The sequence below is a fragment of the Cheilinus undulatus genome, linkage group 6 (genome assembly GCF_018320785.1).
Source record: "Cheilinus undulatus linkage group 6, ASM1832078v1, whole genome shotgun sequence".
In the NCBI taxonomy this organism is placed as follows: domain Eukaryota; kingdom Metazoa; phylum Chordata; class Actinopteri; order Labriformes; family Labridae; genus Cheilinus; species Cheilinus undulatus.
The window spans coordinates 51,963,457-51,979,780 of NC_054870.1; the positions used below are offsets into that span (position 1 = coordinate 51,963,457).

General features: G+C 40.8%; 1 protein-coding gene across 4 annotated transcripts in view; it reads right to left on the bottom strand.

Moving 5' to 3' along the window:
• Nucleotides 1-2,361: 2,361 nt before the first annotated feature.
• Nucleotides 2,362-16,324, bottom strand: part of LOC121510693 (arginyl-tRNA--protein transferase 1) — a 143,636-nt gene continuing 129,673 nt past the window's right edge. For all 4 annotated transcript variants that reach the window (XM_041788863.1, XM_041788862.1, XM_041788861.1 and 1 more), the window contains one exon: nucleotides 2,362-3,795. In XM_041788863.1, coding sequence (XP_041644797.1) covers nucleotides 3,617-3,795 — 179 coding nt within the window. In that variant the 3' untranslated portion in view covers nucleotides 2,362-3,616. The remainder of the gene's footprint in view (nucleotides 3,796-16,324) is intronic.

The following is a 16,324-nucleotide window of genomic DNA, read 5'->3' on the forward strand; positions in this document are numbered from 1 at the left end:
TAAATGTTTGGCTGCAGCTGTTGAGCTCTGTCTCTGGTCCAACTTTAACCCTGAAGCAGTCACATGGGCATGACCAGTTTGAGGCTTGTCACACCCGATGTTTTGTCCAAATAATCCTCAAGTGTGCGGTGTCAATGTGATCATTTTAACTCTCCCAATCAAATCAGAGCCTCACTGATCTCAAACTGTAAATCACAAACATGTTTGATGTTTATTAGGGATGCACCATATTGTTGTTTTACACATATGCAATATGCCGATAATTCCAAAACGTATTTTAGCTGTTATCAATATAGTTACACAACATTTATGATAAAAACAAGTGTTTCCTGTCAAAGACAGGCCAAGTCTGTTAAAGCTGAGAGAGGAAAGGAGAAGTAGACAGTCTGGTGATTGTTTAATGTTTGGGGCTTTAAAAGGAACCCTGCATGATCAGACAAGTTTGTCTTGTTGGATAGATATTTGTATCTCTCAAATGTATATTAAACTAAAAAACTCACTAAATACCCTACATATCTGCATTTTGAGTACATTTCAGCTCATAAACTCACCAGGAGACCGCCATGTTTTGATCCGTGTCACAGAGTTTGACGTCACAGTTCAGCAGCGCTCCTCTCCGTTGCTAAGCAGTAACCGTTTTTCTGCTTGCAGCTGTTGCTGACATGAGTTTGCTGCGTGTTGGTTTTGTCTCCCTGCTGTCAAAGCTCTGTCATTCCTCCTAAGTTTTGCCTCAGTAAACCTCCTACAAGTGACTGGATTCAGTGTAGCGTGGAAGCGTGCCCGGAGCTTTTCCAAATAAAAGTACTATGTACATACGAACGGAGTTTCTGCAAAGAAATACTAAAGTGGACTTTTACTTTGAAAGGCGCAAACTGGAAGTCTTTTCGTATTGTGTTTATCCTTACCTGAACCGTGTGGAAACAGAAAGCCTCATAAAAAAGAGAAGTTCGGGAAAAACTTCATTAAAAAGACGCATTTTAGCTCCTGGTCTTCATCTGGCTCATCAAGAAACTGATTTCAAACATTTTCTACCCATGTGGATGGACATATTTGCTACAACAAGGTAAATATGGCTCTGTATTGATCATTTTCCTGTCTAGATGAACAGACCATGGAACTGTGACGTCAATGTGCCAGCGCGGACCAAAACATGGCGGTCTCTTGGTTAATTTATAAACTCAAATGACTCGAAATGCAGATGTCTCGTGAGTTTTTTAGTTCAATATGTATATGAGAGATACAAATATCTATTCAACAAGATGAACTTGTCTGATCATGCAGGGTTCCTTTCAAAAATGTGGTGTTCCTTGCATGTGTGGCACCCAAGACAACCACCTATACCTGGTCGTACATTTAGCCGATATTTAAGGCCCATGTATGATTTTTAAAACTGATATTTGCAGTCAATATACTGGTTGTAAATATCAGCAGAAATGCTCATATCTGCTGCTTAGATATTCCACTTTTTCAGCTTATATCTGCAGATACAGATGTGCCAATATTATCATGCATCCCTACAAAATTCCAGGAAGGGAACCCTTTGGAAAATTCACACAATAGCCATTAAGAGCGTGCAGACCAGTTAGTGTCACCAAGCAGATGTTGCATCCTTTTACAGCTCATAAACAAAGCAGAGAACAGAAACACAAGCCATAAAAGCTTGCATTGCAGAGTTAAAAACCAAGCTTATAGTGTTTTCAGGATGCAACATCATCTTTCTTTTCTGTTACTCTGTAAAGCAGCGATGCACCATTTTTTTGCCAGATATGCCGCCAATCATTTAGCCAATACTGATACATATAAAATGTCTTTCCTCTTACTTGCAAACATACAAGCTATATTTGATTCATCCATAAATGATGTACTGCATGTATGATATCTTCTTGGAGCAGCTCATATTGAGCCATTTCAGGATGTTTCCTCCAGTTCAGTTCAGCAGAGAACTTCAGGGGAGACGCGGAACCATAAACCAGAAAAAAAAGGGGATTTGTTTTTCTAACTTCTGCTGTGCATGGAGCAAAATGAATAAACTTATAGTAACTTTAAGGCAGTGATACTCAACGTGTGATTTGTGATTATTTGTGGCTCTTTTATATCTTAATTTTAAATATCATTCCTCCAGAAAACCTTAAAGAAGGGAAACTTTTTGACACTTTTTATCCATTTAAGCTACCTTTGGTCATTAAATACCACTTTTTCCTACTTTTTGCCACTTCTTTTTGCCATTTTTTTCCAATTTTTGCCCTTTTTCACCATTTTTTGCCACTTTTCGCTCATTTAAGCATCCTTTTGTCATTAAATACCACTTCTTTACCACTTTTTGCCCATTTTTGACTGCTTTTTTTCTCATTTCTTTACAATCTTTTTTTGCCTTTTGTCATCTGTTACTTTTTTGTCTTACCACCCTTCTTTTTTCACTTTTTATCCCCATTTTTGCCCATTTTTACTGTTTTTTTTTACCATTTTTGCCATCTTCAACTTATTTTATTGCTACTACAAGCTTTTATTACCACTTAGATTGTGGCTCTTGCAAATGTAATTTTTTAACAGTTTGGCTCTTTGGTTGAGTAACGCTGATTTAAGGATTATCAGAGCAGAATAATCAGGTAGTGTTGGCAATAAATTCATTACTGAAACCAAATAACTGATTACCTGGTAAAGAGGAGAGGAGAGAGGAGAGGATCACTCTCACACACTTTGAAAACCCCTGCCTTAAAATATTAGTCTGAGGTAGAATATTTCATAAGGTAAAACCCTGCTGTGAATTTTGGAAAGGGTGACTTTTTTTTCAAACTTTGCACATGGAAACTTCAGTCCATAAACCATCTTGTCTTCTCTGTCAGCTGTGCATGTAAGAAGAGTATGCATGTATTTATGCATCATATTAATACATGAAATTCAAGGCTGTAGAGCTGCAGGAAAATTAATTATTCACAGCATATATCTTTGTTATGACAAGACTGAGCAAGCAAAGCATTTTTGTGTTCATATGTGAAGCAACGCTACAGTAGTGATGACAAATGAGTCAGTGATGAGTGGGATTAAAGCAGCCTGATGCTACACATTATTAGATGATTTTTAAAAAAGCAGTTAATGTACAGTACTATCCTTCTTGTTGAGACAGATTTTTGCACATCAACTTCAGAAATAAATCTCTTTAAACTGAGTGGCTCAGAGTTGTTGCACTGGAAACCATGCATCGTCTCCTTCAGTTGCAGCACTGTGAACTGGGAGGCTGCAGGGCAGTTTGTTGTATGAATTTTAACCTGCTGCGTCATGAATCTTTGGTCTGAACTGGACTTATGACAGTAAAACTGTGGTGTCCATGTCTGACTGGATTGTTTAGAAAGAGCATTTAGAGGATTATAATGTTGCAAATGAGCTGAAGCTCTATGTCTGTGATATTTCTGAATTGAAGATTGTACATCATCCAGTGTGCAGCCAGCCTGAGCAGTGATTGGCTCCTTCATTGTTCCTGCATGTGTGAAGCTTAACATGAGACTAGAGAGAGGCAGCAGAAAGCATTTAACAGACTCACAGATGCACGTGGCTGGGTGGTGTGAGTGTTTACAGACATTAAAAAAGGTGAAGACGTTGTGAGTATGAGTGCGGATGTTCAGGCTCGGTACAGCAGGATCCTCTCGGCACAGTCCTGACCCACCAGCCCAGCGTACTGCTGCACCTCTGCCTCGTCGCTGGGTCCTTTACGTTTACGGGAGTAGGCTGCGTACGGCATGACGGTGCGTCTGTAGAGAACCAGAGCCCGGCCCACGTCCTTCAGCAGCCGAGCGTCTCCTGCACAAACACAGAAACAGCGAGGATAATAAAAAGCAGAGTAACCGCATGAGGCTCGGTAAACATTGTCCTGATTTTCCCTCCTTCTGACGCTTTAACCTCAGACTGACTTGGCACTGATGCTTCATTATTCCCAGAAGCTGCTGGAGGAGCACAGAGTGTTTTTATGCCCTGAACCTGGAGTCACGGCGGTGCCACGGTGGAGCGGGCTCGTTAGTCCGCCTTGTTTACGCGGCCTCACTCCTCGCTGGCTCGCCAAACTCAGCATTTCTTGGGCTCCTGTGTCGTTCTCTGCCAGCTCCCATTAGCACTCGCAGAAACCAGACTAATTTAAAAAAGTGAGCATGTTTAGGAGCTAAGAGCCATCCTCCAGAGATTTGGATGGAGAAAGTTTAAACTAAACGATGACCCTCACCCTGACAGTAAAACCGCCACCTCCAGGAGAGAGAGGCAGAGCCAAGCTGCCCACAGCCGGCGCTGAGAGGACATGCAAAGAGAACGCAGCGGGGAGGATCAACGAGAAAGACCAGACCAAATATGCTGAGCAGAGAGTGCTGGGGCATTTAGTCTCATTTTCATTACCTTCTTTGTTTTCTGCTGTACACAAATATTCATAATAGTCCTCGTTGTTTCTAATCCTGGTGCTGATTTTACTCTTTTTATGAGAATTTATTTCTCTACTTTAGCTCCTCTAAGGAAACCTTGAAGAGTTTTAACAAACATGTTTTATCTGTCCACTGCAGCCAGAATCAAAAAGCATTCGTTTCCTGTCATAAACTGTCAAAACACTTTAAAAGCAAGGTTACTTTAATCTCTCACTAAATCTGAGCTAAATCTGATCTTATCTTATCAGCCAGCTAGAAAGGCAGAAAATCCTCCATCATTTCCTTTTCAAGTATCCTAACAGCATTTGACCACAACACCTTGTTTCTACAACCACAACACCAAAAAAGCTGGGTTGCTGTGTGAACTTTAAATAAAAACAAAAATCAATGATTTTAAATCTCATTTCATTCACAATAGAACATAAACAACATATTAGATGTCGAAACTGAGACATTTTACCATTTACCAGGAAAATATTAGCTAATTTTGAATTTGATGGCAACAGCACATCTCAAAAAATTAGAGACGGGGCAAAAAAAGGCTGGAAAAGTAAGTGGTAATGATGAAAAACAGCTGGAGGAGTACGAGTATGGGTATAAAATAGTGCTGAACAATTTGGGAAAATAATCTAATTGCGATTTTTTTTACCCAATATTGCGATTGTGATTAAGTACGCGTTTATTTCTTAAATCCCTCATCCCATGTATTTTCAAACAAACACAAACAATAATTAATTCTAAAGTATAGCCAACACAATATTAGATTAAACTAGAGCAGAACAACTTTGAAGAAAATATGTAACTGTGATGATTTTGACTCATTCTGCAAATTTGATATGAACTGCTGAATTAAAGGGAATGATCATTTTATATAATTCTTATATTTAACAGGAAGAAATACAAAAATAAAGCAAAAATAGTTTTTTTTTGTACACTATTCCAAAAGTATGCCACTTGAATGATTGCATGATATGCAATGCCTAACGTCTCTGCTGCAAAAAAAGTTTTAAACAGGTATTTTGACACAAATTTCAGGTAAAAAAAAATGTGATTTGAAAATTGCAGCAGTCCATATTGCAATTTAATCTAATTTGTGATTAATTGCCCAGCCCTAGTTTAAAAGGAGCATCTTAGAGAGGCAGAGTCTCTCAGAAGTAAAGATGGGCAGAGGTTCACCAATGTGTGAAAAACTGAGTCTAAAAATTATGGAACAATTTCAGAAGAATGTTCCTCAATGTTAAATAGTGAAGACTTTGAATCTCCCTCCATCTACAGCCCATAATATCATCAAAAGATTCAGAGAATCTGGAGAAATCCCTGTGAGCGAGGGACAAGGTTAAAGGGGCCCTCAGGGGCCACTGCATTAAAAACAGGCATCATTCTGTACTGAAATCACTGCATGGGCTCAGGAACAGTTCCAGAAATCATTATTTGTCAATACAACATGGCTGAACGATCTTCAAACATAATCTAATTGCGATTTTCTTCTCCAATATTGCAATGGCGATTTAATATGTGATTATTCTTCAGTCAATCTTAAGTATCTTTTGACAAATTCAAGCAATAAATAATTGCCATGTGCACTGAAAACAATGAAATTATTTCAGAAACAGTAAATCCATGGTAGCATGAATCTGAATATGGGGGTGCAACAAGCTTTAAGCTATAAAGGAGGAGGCTGGTAACCTTGCAAAGCAGATGGATACGCCCATTTCCTTGTTTCTCACTGGTGAATCCATCTTGCAAAGCTCCCATCTGAACCGTTTGGGCCCAGTTACAAAGTGACAGGACCAAACAGCGACAAGGGGCAGTACTTTCAGGCGCCGTGGGGTCGTGACGTAAACAAGCAGCAGCAAGAGGCCAGTGCAATTATGGCGGAAGGGCTTAGCATGGACGCTGCTCTTCCGCCATAATCCGCCGTGTTTTATCAGAACTTGACGACATTTCTTCGTTACAAGAAGAACAAAGAACAGCAGTGAGTTGTTTTCTCTCCAAAACGACAAAAGTTGAGCACTTACATGTCTATAGTCGCTATGTTTCATGTTATTCCTCAGTAGCTGCGCACATGCAGCTGGATAGCAGCTACGTCACGTTTTGTTGCTCTGATTGGCCCATAGAGATGTGAGAGACAGAACGTTAGTCCAATCACACTCCGAGCTTTTTTCAAAGCCTCTGCCTTTTCCCAAATGTTTCCTATTGAAGCTTTTCCAGATGGACGTGTGAAACACATCCATCTGCCGTGTCAGGTTAGGAGGCTGGAGTGGAGGAGGTGAAACTGGCTACAAGCTAATCGCAGCTGGGGTATGAATTCCGTGAAGTAACACTAGGCTTCATCAGTTTTATTTAGAATGAGCTAACTATTTTTGCTTATATTACAAATGTGATGTTATTTGCTTTGTTTAAGGACATTAGCATTTTTATATCACTCATTTTGATTAAGAAAAACATACATAAAATACAAAAAGGACAATTTTTGTAAACCATTATTAAAAAAATGACACTTGAATGTTTGCATACTGTGCTTAAAATGATTTATTAAACCGGTATTTTCACACATTTCGAGTTAAAGAAATATCTCAACTTCTGCAACTGGTAAATTGCAGCAGGCCATATTATGATTTAATCTAATTTGTGATTAACTGCCCAGCTCTAAAACACAGTTGGCCGTGCCATCCCCCAATGACAGTTAAAGCTGGGTCATGGAGAGAAGAAGGCATATGTGAACAGGATCCAGAAACACCGCCGTCTTCTCTGGACCAAAGCTCATTTAACATGGACTGAGGAAACACGGAAAACTGTTCTGTGGTCAGAGGAAACCACAGGTGCCATGTCCTGTGGACTAAAGAGGAGAGGGAGCATCCAGCTTGTTCTCCTGGCTCAGTTCTAAAGCCTGCATCTCTGATGGTATGGGGTTGCATTAGTGCCTATGGCGTGGGCAGCTCTAACATCTGGAAAGGAACTATCAATGCTGAAGAGTAGAGAGAGCTTTTAGAGCAACATATGCTCCCATCAAGACAACGCCAGCAAGACGATGCTAAACCACATACCACATCCATCAAAACAGCATGGCTTCACAGGAGAAGAGTCCGGGTCCTAAACTGGTCTGCCTGCAGTCCAGACCTTTTGCATATACCAAGAGCAGCGTAGCTGAATGTCATCGGTATAAAAAGGTAAGAAACACCACTGAACTGACTAATCATCTTCCCTTGGTGGTTAAATAAAGTTCAAACTGAATATGCCCAAAAGTGAGCCCTGAGGGACCCCACACTGCAAAGTAGAGACAGTTGTGCATTAATGTTATCCATGGGATTCACTCTGTGATGTTTACAGCCTGAATAATAATGAATTTGAGGAAAACAACAGTGCAGATTTCTGGATGACCTTGAAGGAAAGGCCTTAAGGTTTGACATCCCTCCTTTGTAAGAGAGCGTCCTAACTTTTAAGGTACCACTAACACATTCAGCCTGCAGAGACTCAAACTAAAAAACCAAGCCAGAGGAAAGAGGAGAGCAAACATAAATCCCAGAGCCCCCGTAGCTCTCACTCCTCCACCATCATACAGATATTTTCATATTCCTACGTTGTTTTTTTTATTTTCTAACCACACGGTGGATTCATGTTTTATTTATTGGCTTCATTTCCTCGCTCAGTTTTGCCCTAACCGCTGTCAGAAAACTGCTGAGTCACAGAAGTCATGATACAAGCGTTTAAATGAGGAAAAATCAGCAGCATGTACCGTGGTAGATTAGAGGAAACAGCTTTAAAAGATGTAAACATGTTATATAACCGCTGCAGGATCATAACCAACATCCTGACGCCTGAAAGTGAAAGTACGCTTCCTCTGTCTTCCTCCTGTTCTTCATCACAGAGACGGACACTTACACGGTACTTAGACAAACTTTCACCCAAACGCCTGCTGTCATCGATTTTCAATCCTAGTAAAATAAAAGGACAGGTGCCTGTTTTTTTAAAGATATATTTCTGGCTTTTCATGCCTTTATAGACAGAGGAGGACAGTGGATAGAGTCAGAAATGGTGATGAGAGAGCGGGGGGTGCACTGGTGCAGGAAAGGACTTGAACCCAGGCCCCCCATGTACATGGGGCCTTGGCCTTAGCACTAAACACCGGGCTTCATTAAGTCACAAAAAACTCCAATCAAAAAATCCTTGTTGTCGAAATGTTTTTTTTTACAGAACTAACATGGTAGCCCTGCCGTGTGCTGAAACCAAGAGGGTCGTGAGGGCCATATTTCATTTAATGTTTAGAATTTGCTGGGCCGCATTTGGTCTCCAGGCCATGCCCTGATGGATTACAAAGGCCATTAGAAGTGCCAATAGTGTTTTAGAGGCAGAACCAGTATTTGCCAAGGCCAACCAGAGACATTTAGCCAGTTAAGCATAACCAATCACTAAGAATATCTTAACCATCATAAGATTATTTTTCACTAACTGTATTATCCCCAAAGTGAGGCATATGAAAGTGGCCCCACCATCCTTATATATTTTCGTATGCGACCCTCAGTGGAAAAAGTTTGGACACCCCTGCACTAGACAGGGGTTCTCAACGCTGGGGTTCTCAACTTTTTCCACCAATTTTGCCTAATTGTAATATATTTTTGCAACTTAAAACCCATTTTTTGGCAATTTTAAACCCTTTCCATCACTTTTTTCTGCCTGTTTTCTAAACCAAACTCTCTTGCAACTCGCAACTCAGGTTAATAATGGCAAAAAATGGTGGGAAAGGTGTTGAAATTGGATTTTAAAAGTAGAAGAAATGGGTTAGAAATGCCAGAAATGAGATAAAAGTGGCAAAAACTAACCAAAAAATGGCAAAAATGGGTTAAAGTGGCAAAAATGGGCATGCTAAGTTGTAAAAGGGGATTCAAAAGGGGCTGAAATGATGTTAAAGTGGCAATAATAGGTGGGCATTTGGTGAAACGGGATGAAAATTGATATAAAGGGGTCAAAAAGGGTTAGCTGAGGTAGAAATAGTCAGAAACTGGCAAAAATGGGCAATAAAATTATAAAATGTGGCTTTAAAAGGGATTAACAGTGGCAATAATGTGTCAATAGAGCCAACAATAGGCAGAGAGTTGCAGGATTTGGTTTAGAAATGGCAAAAACAGGCAGAAAAAAAGTGCTGGAAAGGGTTTAAAATTGACAAAAAATGGGTTTTACATTACAAAAGTATGCTAACATTGGCAAAATTGGTGGGACAAAACTGATAAAAATGGGCTAGAATTAAGCAAAACTGGTGTAAAGTGGCAACACTGTCATTCAAAAATGTTCTTAGTTTTTTTAAGGTTTCCAGAGACCCCCTCTCAGTGTCCTGAATGTACATGGCTGTGTTCAGCCACCTTTAGGGTCAGTGGGGGTCCCCGGTCTCTGGCACCTTTATTATGGGGGGTCACGGGCTGAAAAGGTTGAGAACCCCTGCACTAGACCATCTGCACTTCACACTGGAGGCTGTTTGATACCACCAAGAGACTGAGAGCAGTAAAATAATGATGCTGACTCTAAACTCTTCAGGCTTACTGCCAGCAATCATCAGCAAAAAGCCTTAGATGACACGCCCACACAGTCACTGGGAGGCAAAATCAAGCTAAGAAGAACTAAAGAACTGAAAATAATGACACCCAATGATAACTGGCTGGCTAAAAGCCAAAAACTGCAGAGAAATGTGTGTACAATCACACATCTAGACTGCACTTTTACAAATATGTTTTTCTCCTTGGAGTTTTTGGTGTTGCTGGATGGTAAACTGGTATCAGTATCATCACCAGTAAAATTTCTGCCACAGCATGGATTTTTGCATCACTGGTTTAAATGCGTGCATTGTGCTGTAGTGCACACTAGAGGTCAAAGTGCTGCCACTGCTACATAGCACAGAAATATGATAGATAACAGCTCATTCTGAGCATGTTTCGCTCCATCATTGAGAGCAGCTGGGTTTCTGACAAAACGCCACCCACTCGTACCGTTATAATTACGCACAGGAAACGGGTAGCATGCTCCTTCCTCTCCAAGTTTAACGGCTGCAGTCAGCTATTTTTAATTTTAGTCTTAGGCCGGCCACACACTACACAATTTTTAAATCTGAAACGATTTTAAAACTGTGGGAGACCACAGACTTCAGGACAATTTCCAAAGATTTTTCATCTTTAATCCTCTGAACGCACACACTAGATGACTCAGCCAGACTGTCAGATCACTGGAGACCACACACCTGCCGACCTGCCTACGACCTCGTGTGATCACATGACTTCAAAAACAAAACACAGATGTCTGTTGATACCTTCTTGCTGTTTCTCCACAACAGGCTGTCCTGGCATGCGTTACAGGTGAAGCAAAAATCATAATACAAGGGAAAGCCTCGGGATGAAATCCTGGCTGAAATTAAGTTAAAGTTGTGTTCATGGTTGTGAGTGGTGAAAGTACGTATGATCTGGCTGTGAGGCAACTGTGTGTTTGATATTTACGATTTGGGATTTTGGAGGCTACGATGTGGTTTGGAGAAGCAAAACAATTGTGTTGACACCACACACATGTAGACTACTCAGACAAACAGTCGTTTGCGACGAGGCTCCTCTCGGGATACGCCACCACGATCATCGGGGGAGGCAAATCTTGCCCCAAATCGGGCTTAAAATCCTGTAGTGTGTGGCCGGCCTAAGTCTTTAGACAAGATATCTTTTAGTTTTATTACCATTTAAATCATTTCTATCCATTTTAGTTTTAGTCTAGTTTTAGTCCATAAAAGTCCTCACATTTTAGTCTTTACTTTTAGTCCAAGCATTTGTGTGGTGGTGGACGGCTCCTATCCCTGCGCTGCAGGACAGAAAGATTTAGAAAATCTTTCATACCATCAGCAATTAGACTGTATAATTCTAAAGTAAACAGATGAGACTCCCAGACGATTGAATTTCCCTTCGGGGATAAATAAAGTTCTTGTATTGTATTGCATTTATTTTCTTGCCTAAATCTGATACCAAATCATGGTAGTGTGTTCTCTGCACCCTGCCAAACCTGGGGTCCCTGCTTTCTACAGCTGAGAGCCAGAAGAAATACAGATGCACTGTTTTTTACAGATTTACCCACAGTGGAGAAATAACATGGATTGTAAATGTCACATGAAAACTACATTACATTTTAGTCTAGTTTTAGTCATTTCGAAGAAAAGTTTTAGTCATCACAGATTAATTTTCGTTAGTCTTAGTCTAGTTGTTGTCATGATAAAAAGGCTGTTGACGAAATTTTTTAGTCAGAGTTTTAGTCAAGGAAATTAACCCTGGCTGTAACATCAGCAGCATACAGCAAGTTTTCTCGCTTTGCAGAGTGTCTGTGTACGCTTGTCTCAGGCTTTAACCCGCACTGTGAACTGCATTAGTTTGTCTCAGTTTGACTTTGGCCCAGCGATGCAGCGATTCCTCTTAAAACAGTGTAAACAGCTGTTTTTTTTTCTCCAGTATTGCAACTGTAATTTAATACGCAATTATTAAAACGTTCCTCATCCTATGTATTTTTCAACAAATTCAAGCAATAAATCGTTCTATATCATAACCTACATTCAGTCAGGAACATGCTCATCATACATTTAACCATTTTATGCCAAATCCATGAACAGTTTTATTAGGCTCTGCTCTAAAGATGCTCCCTTGGTTAGTCAACATGCTTTGACTTTTCAGGGAGAGCACAGCCAGAAACCCCCATACCGATGGATACATTTATGACCATGTGTATTGAAAAATACACATTTAACAAAGACAGCATACTTTCAAAATCATACAGATAAACTTTATCGTCCTCTGAGAGAAATTTGTCATGGACAAAAGTGCAGCTTAGCTGCTCACAGTCCACACATTAATCCCACAAACAGACGAAGAAGAAGAAAGTTAGAGGTAAAAGTTTTCATGCACCTGTCCTGCATCATTGCACCGTCCTCACTGAGATTAGCAGATTGAAATATATTGCACATGCCCATTGTGCAAGATGGCAATCCGCCTGAAATGGAAAATAAAAGAAAGCACATGATGACCGGTTCAAGACAGCCCAGTAAAAACCAAAACAGGTTAGGAAGTGCAATTACACAGGAGTACATAATCTAGTATTTTATATTTGGACGACGCTGTTGAGGGGTTTAACCATTTAAATCTCCAGCCTCCTTTAATTAAGCCAAGGCAAATGTGGCTCTTTAGGCTAAAAGACGGTTCATTAATCGTTTGAATCTTCGTCATCCTCTGAACTCTTAACAGATCTGACTCGAAGCCTAAAGACGGTCTCTGAACTGCCTGAATCTCCCCTGTCCTTGGTTTATTAACTAACTCTTCTCCGTCCTCTTGTTAACCCTGAGCAGATCTTAAAGTCGGTCTCTGAACTGTATGTCTCTGCACAGTCCTCGGTTTATTAACCTCTGCAGTACCATGGAGCAGAGGCCTCATCGCTCTCTGACTCCAAACATCCGCTCCTCACATAAACAGCTCTCACTCCCTCCTCCTCCTCGTCTTTCTGAGGAGATCCAGACCCACCAGGCCCACCGGACGTTCAGCTTCACGCCGCTCTGAGGTCACGGCTCCTTGGGGTTGGGGCGAGGAGGAGTGGCGGGGGTCGGCGTGGGGAGTGAGAGGGTCAGGGAGGAGGTGAAGGGCCTTGACACCTCGCCACACTCCCCTCTGTCTTCACATCCATCTCAAAGTTTGAACACTCGACAACACCGGACGCCGTTCAGAGCCGGGCCACCGGGTTATGACCACTTCCTGTGACCTAATGTTACAAATCTGAAAAAGGGGTTTATGTTTGAAAGAAGACAGCTCAAACTTTGTGTAGTTAGATGGACACTCTTTGACAGGCAGACCTGGGATCATGCTCCGATGTTAGCTCACATCCGTCCAGCTCAAAGCGTAAATCTTTGAATCTGACCATGAATCTTGACCTCCATGTTAAAGACGCTGAAAGAACTTCCTGAACTATGAAAGGCATTATAATTATTATTCTTATTTAAAGGGAGGGAAAGGTTCTTTCTGAGGTATTAAAAGTGCAGCAGAGTCCAAAAGAAAAGGACTTCCTGCAGCGAGAAAAGTTTCAATACTTTGAAACAAATATTAGGACCTGCCAAGCAGAAAACTGGATGAGAAGAGTAGAGCGGCTCAAACGATGAGACAAAATATGAAAGTTTGTTCTGTTAATGATAGGAAGAAGGCAGGAAGCTGGAGGATGTCTGGATGTGAGGAAGGATGCAGCAGTTCACTAACAGTGCTGAAATAAAAGCTTTTTGCCCCTTCTTGGTTTCTTATTTCTTGCACATTTGTCACACTTAAATGTTCCAGATCATCAAACTAATTCTAATATTAGACAAAGATAACCTGGGCGAATAAAATAAGTCAATTTTTAACTGATGATTTAATTTATTAAGGCAGTTGTTCTCAACTTTTTCATCCCACGACCCCCAAAATAAAGGTGCCAGAAACCGGGGACCCCCACTGTACCTGAAGGTGGTTGAACACAGCCATGAACATTCAAGAATAGTCATGTGGAGACAAGGCCGTCCATAAGGAGGGATAAAGGGCGAGGTTTCTGGGACCAAGCCAAACTGGGGGCCCATGGAGGTCAGCAAAACCATGATCCATTGTGAAGTTAAGCTGTGAAAACCATATTTGATATTTGACCTAAAGAATAACTACCCTTACCAAAGAAACAACTAGAAAAGTTGTTGACCTCTGCCATTAGCCCTATCTCCCAATAGTGGAGAATCCTTTAAAAAATTCCTGGATCCATCCCTATGTACCCCCCACCACAGCATTCGCCAATTACTCCCTCCCCGGTGGGGTGGGAACACGGTGAGGCAAAGCATTGACTTCGCTACAGGTGGACTGTCATGGCAGAAGCATTGCCTGCCGGTGCCAACAGATGCACTGACAGTCTCACCCATGGTCTCTCTGGACGACTGAAAGTCATGGCAGAGGGTGAATATTCCTCTATTCCTCCCAGCATTGTGAGTGTTCTCGCTACAATTCGCTGTCTTTCTCTCTGTTACGCTCTGACTCGTCTCCTCGACCGGGCGTACGTCTTTCAAACTCTATATACTCCAAAACTTTGAATAGAAGCACACCCAAAAATGCTGCTTGGATTGAAGTTACTCATGTCCGCCATCTCCTGGTATAAAGTGGTAACAATGTAGACCTCTGTCATTAGCCCTATCTCCCAACAGTACAGAATCCTTTAAAAAAATTCCTGAATCCAGACGGTGATCCAGATCAGTCCCAAAATCTGATCAGTTCTTCCTTATGCCATTTCTGACATTTCCTGAAAATGTCAACAAAATCTATTTTTTGAGTTATGTTGCTAACAAACTAACTAACAAACCCACCCGATCAGATAACCTCCTTGGCGGAGGTAAATATCTTTATTTATTCAATCAGCCTTCTTTAAATGATATGATTTGTTAAAAACATCATTAAAACAGGTTAAAAATGTCTGAAATTGGCTAATATTGGCAAAAAATGGTGGAAAAGGTGGATTTTTAAAGAAAATAAATGGGTTAAAAGTGGCAAAACATAACCAAAAATAGGTTAAAGTGGCAAAAACAGGGACAAAAAATTGCCAAAAGGGAATTAAAAAGTGGCTGAAATGGCTTTAAAGTACAAAAAAACAGGTGGAAATTATGTGGAATGGGATAAAAAATGGATGTAAACTGGCAAACATGGATTAACTGTGGGTAAAATGGGAAAAAAGGGGTGTTAAAAGTCATTGATAGAGGCAATAATGGGTCAACAGAGGCAAAAAAAGGCAGAAAATGCCAAGAATTGGTTTATAAGTTGCAATAACAAGCAGAAAAAGAGGTGGACTGGGTCTAAAATGGACAAAAATGGGTTTTAAGTGGCAAAACATTTGCTAAATTAGGAAATGAAAAAGGGTGACAATTTGGTATAACTGGTGTAAAGTGGCAACAGTGTGATTTTAAAAAATATTCTTAGTTTTTTAAGGCATCAGTTGACCCCCTCTCAGTGTCTTGTGACCTCCAAGGAACCTGTCTGACAAAGCGAAGCAGGCTAAAAGATCTCCAACACATCATGGAGCCATCTAAAGAAATTTAAAAAACAGCCCACTCAGTAGAAAAGGTAACAAAGACATTTCTAAGGCTTTGGGACTCCAGCCAATCTTGCAAAGAGCCATAACCCACAAATGGAGAAAACTGCAAACAGTAATGAACATTCCCAGGAGAGGCCGGTGTACAAAATTACTCCAAGAGCGCATGGACGACTCATCCAGGAGGTCCCAGAAGAACATCTAAAGATCTGCAGGCCATGGGAGAGTCATGAGAGAGTTTCAAGGCTAAAACCACTGCTGACCAAAAAGAACAGGAAGGCTTGTCTCACATTTGATTAAAAACATCCTGATGATATTCTGTTGACTGACCAGACAAAAGCGGAACTTTCTGGAAGATGCATCTGTTCCATCTGGAGAAAAACAATCACAGCATGAGCATCATGCATCAGAGTTTGACTGTGATGAAGATGGAGAGTGTGTTGAAACGTTACTCCCCTGCACCTGATAGAAATGCATAAAAGTGGCTTGTGTGCTCCAGCTTCTTCTTTAGATTGAGAGAAAGAATCCACTGAAACACTTCTGAGTGTTACATGTCGTAGTGCTTTGAGCACACTAAATCTGCCATCATCAGGGTCTTAACCTGAAAAGGTCCAGAACCATGACTAGAAGCTCTGCACGGTTTAATTTGAACTTTGAAGCTGATTAAATTGTTTTTTTTTTTCTCCTGTTGTGCAATAATGTGTCACTAATTTGCTTTGCCAAACAGTTAGCATTGCACCCGGATTATACTCCTGCAGCAGCCGTGGCGTGCATGCATCATATCTTTGTGCGTCTGTTTGGCGCCTGCAGGATAAAGTCGAGGGTCGGAGGGTTGAGCGCTC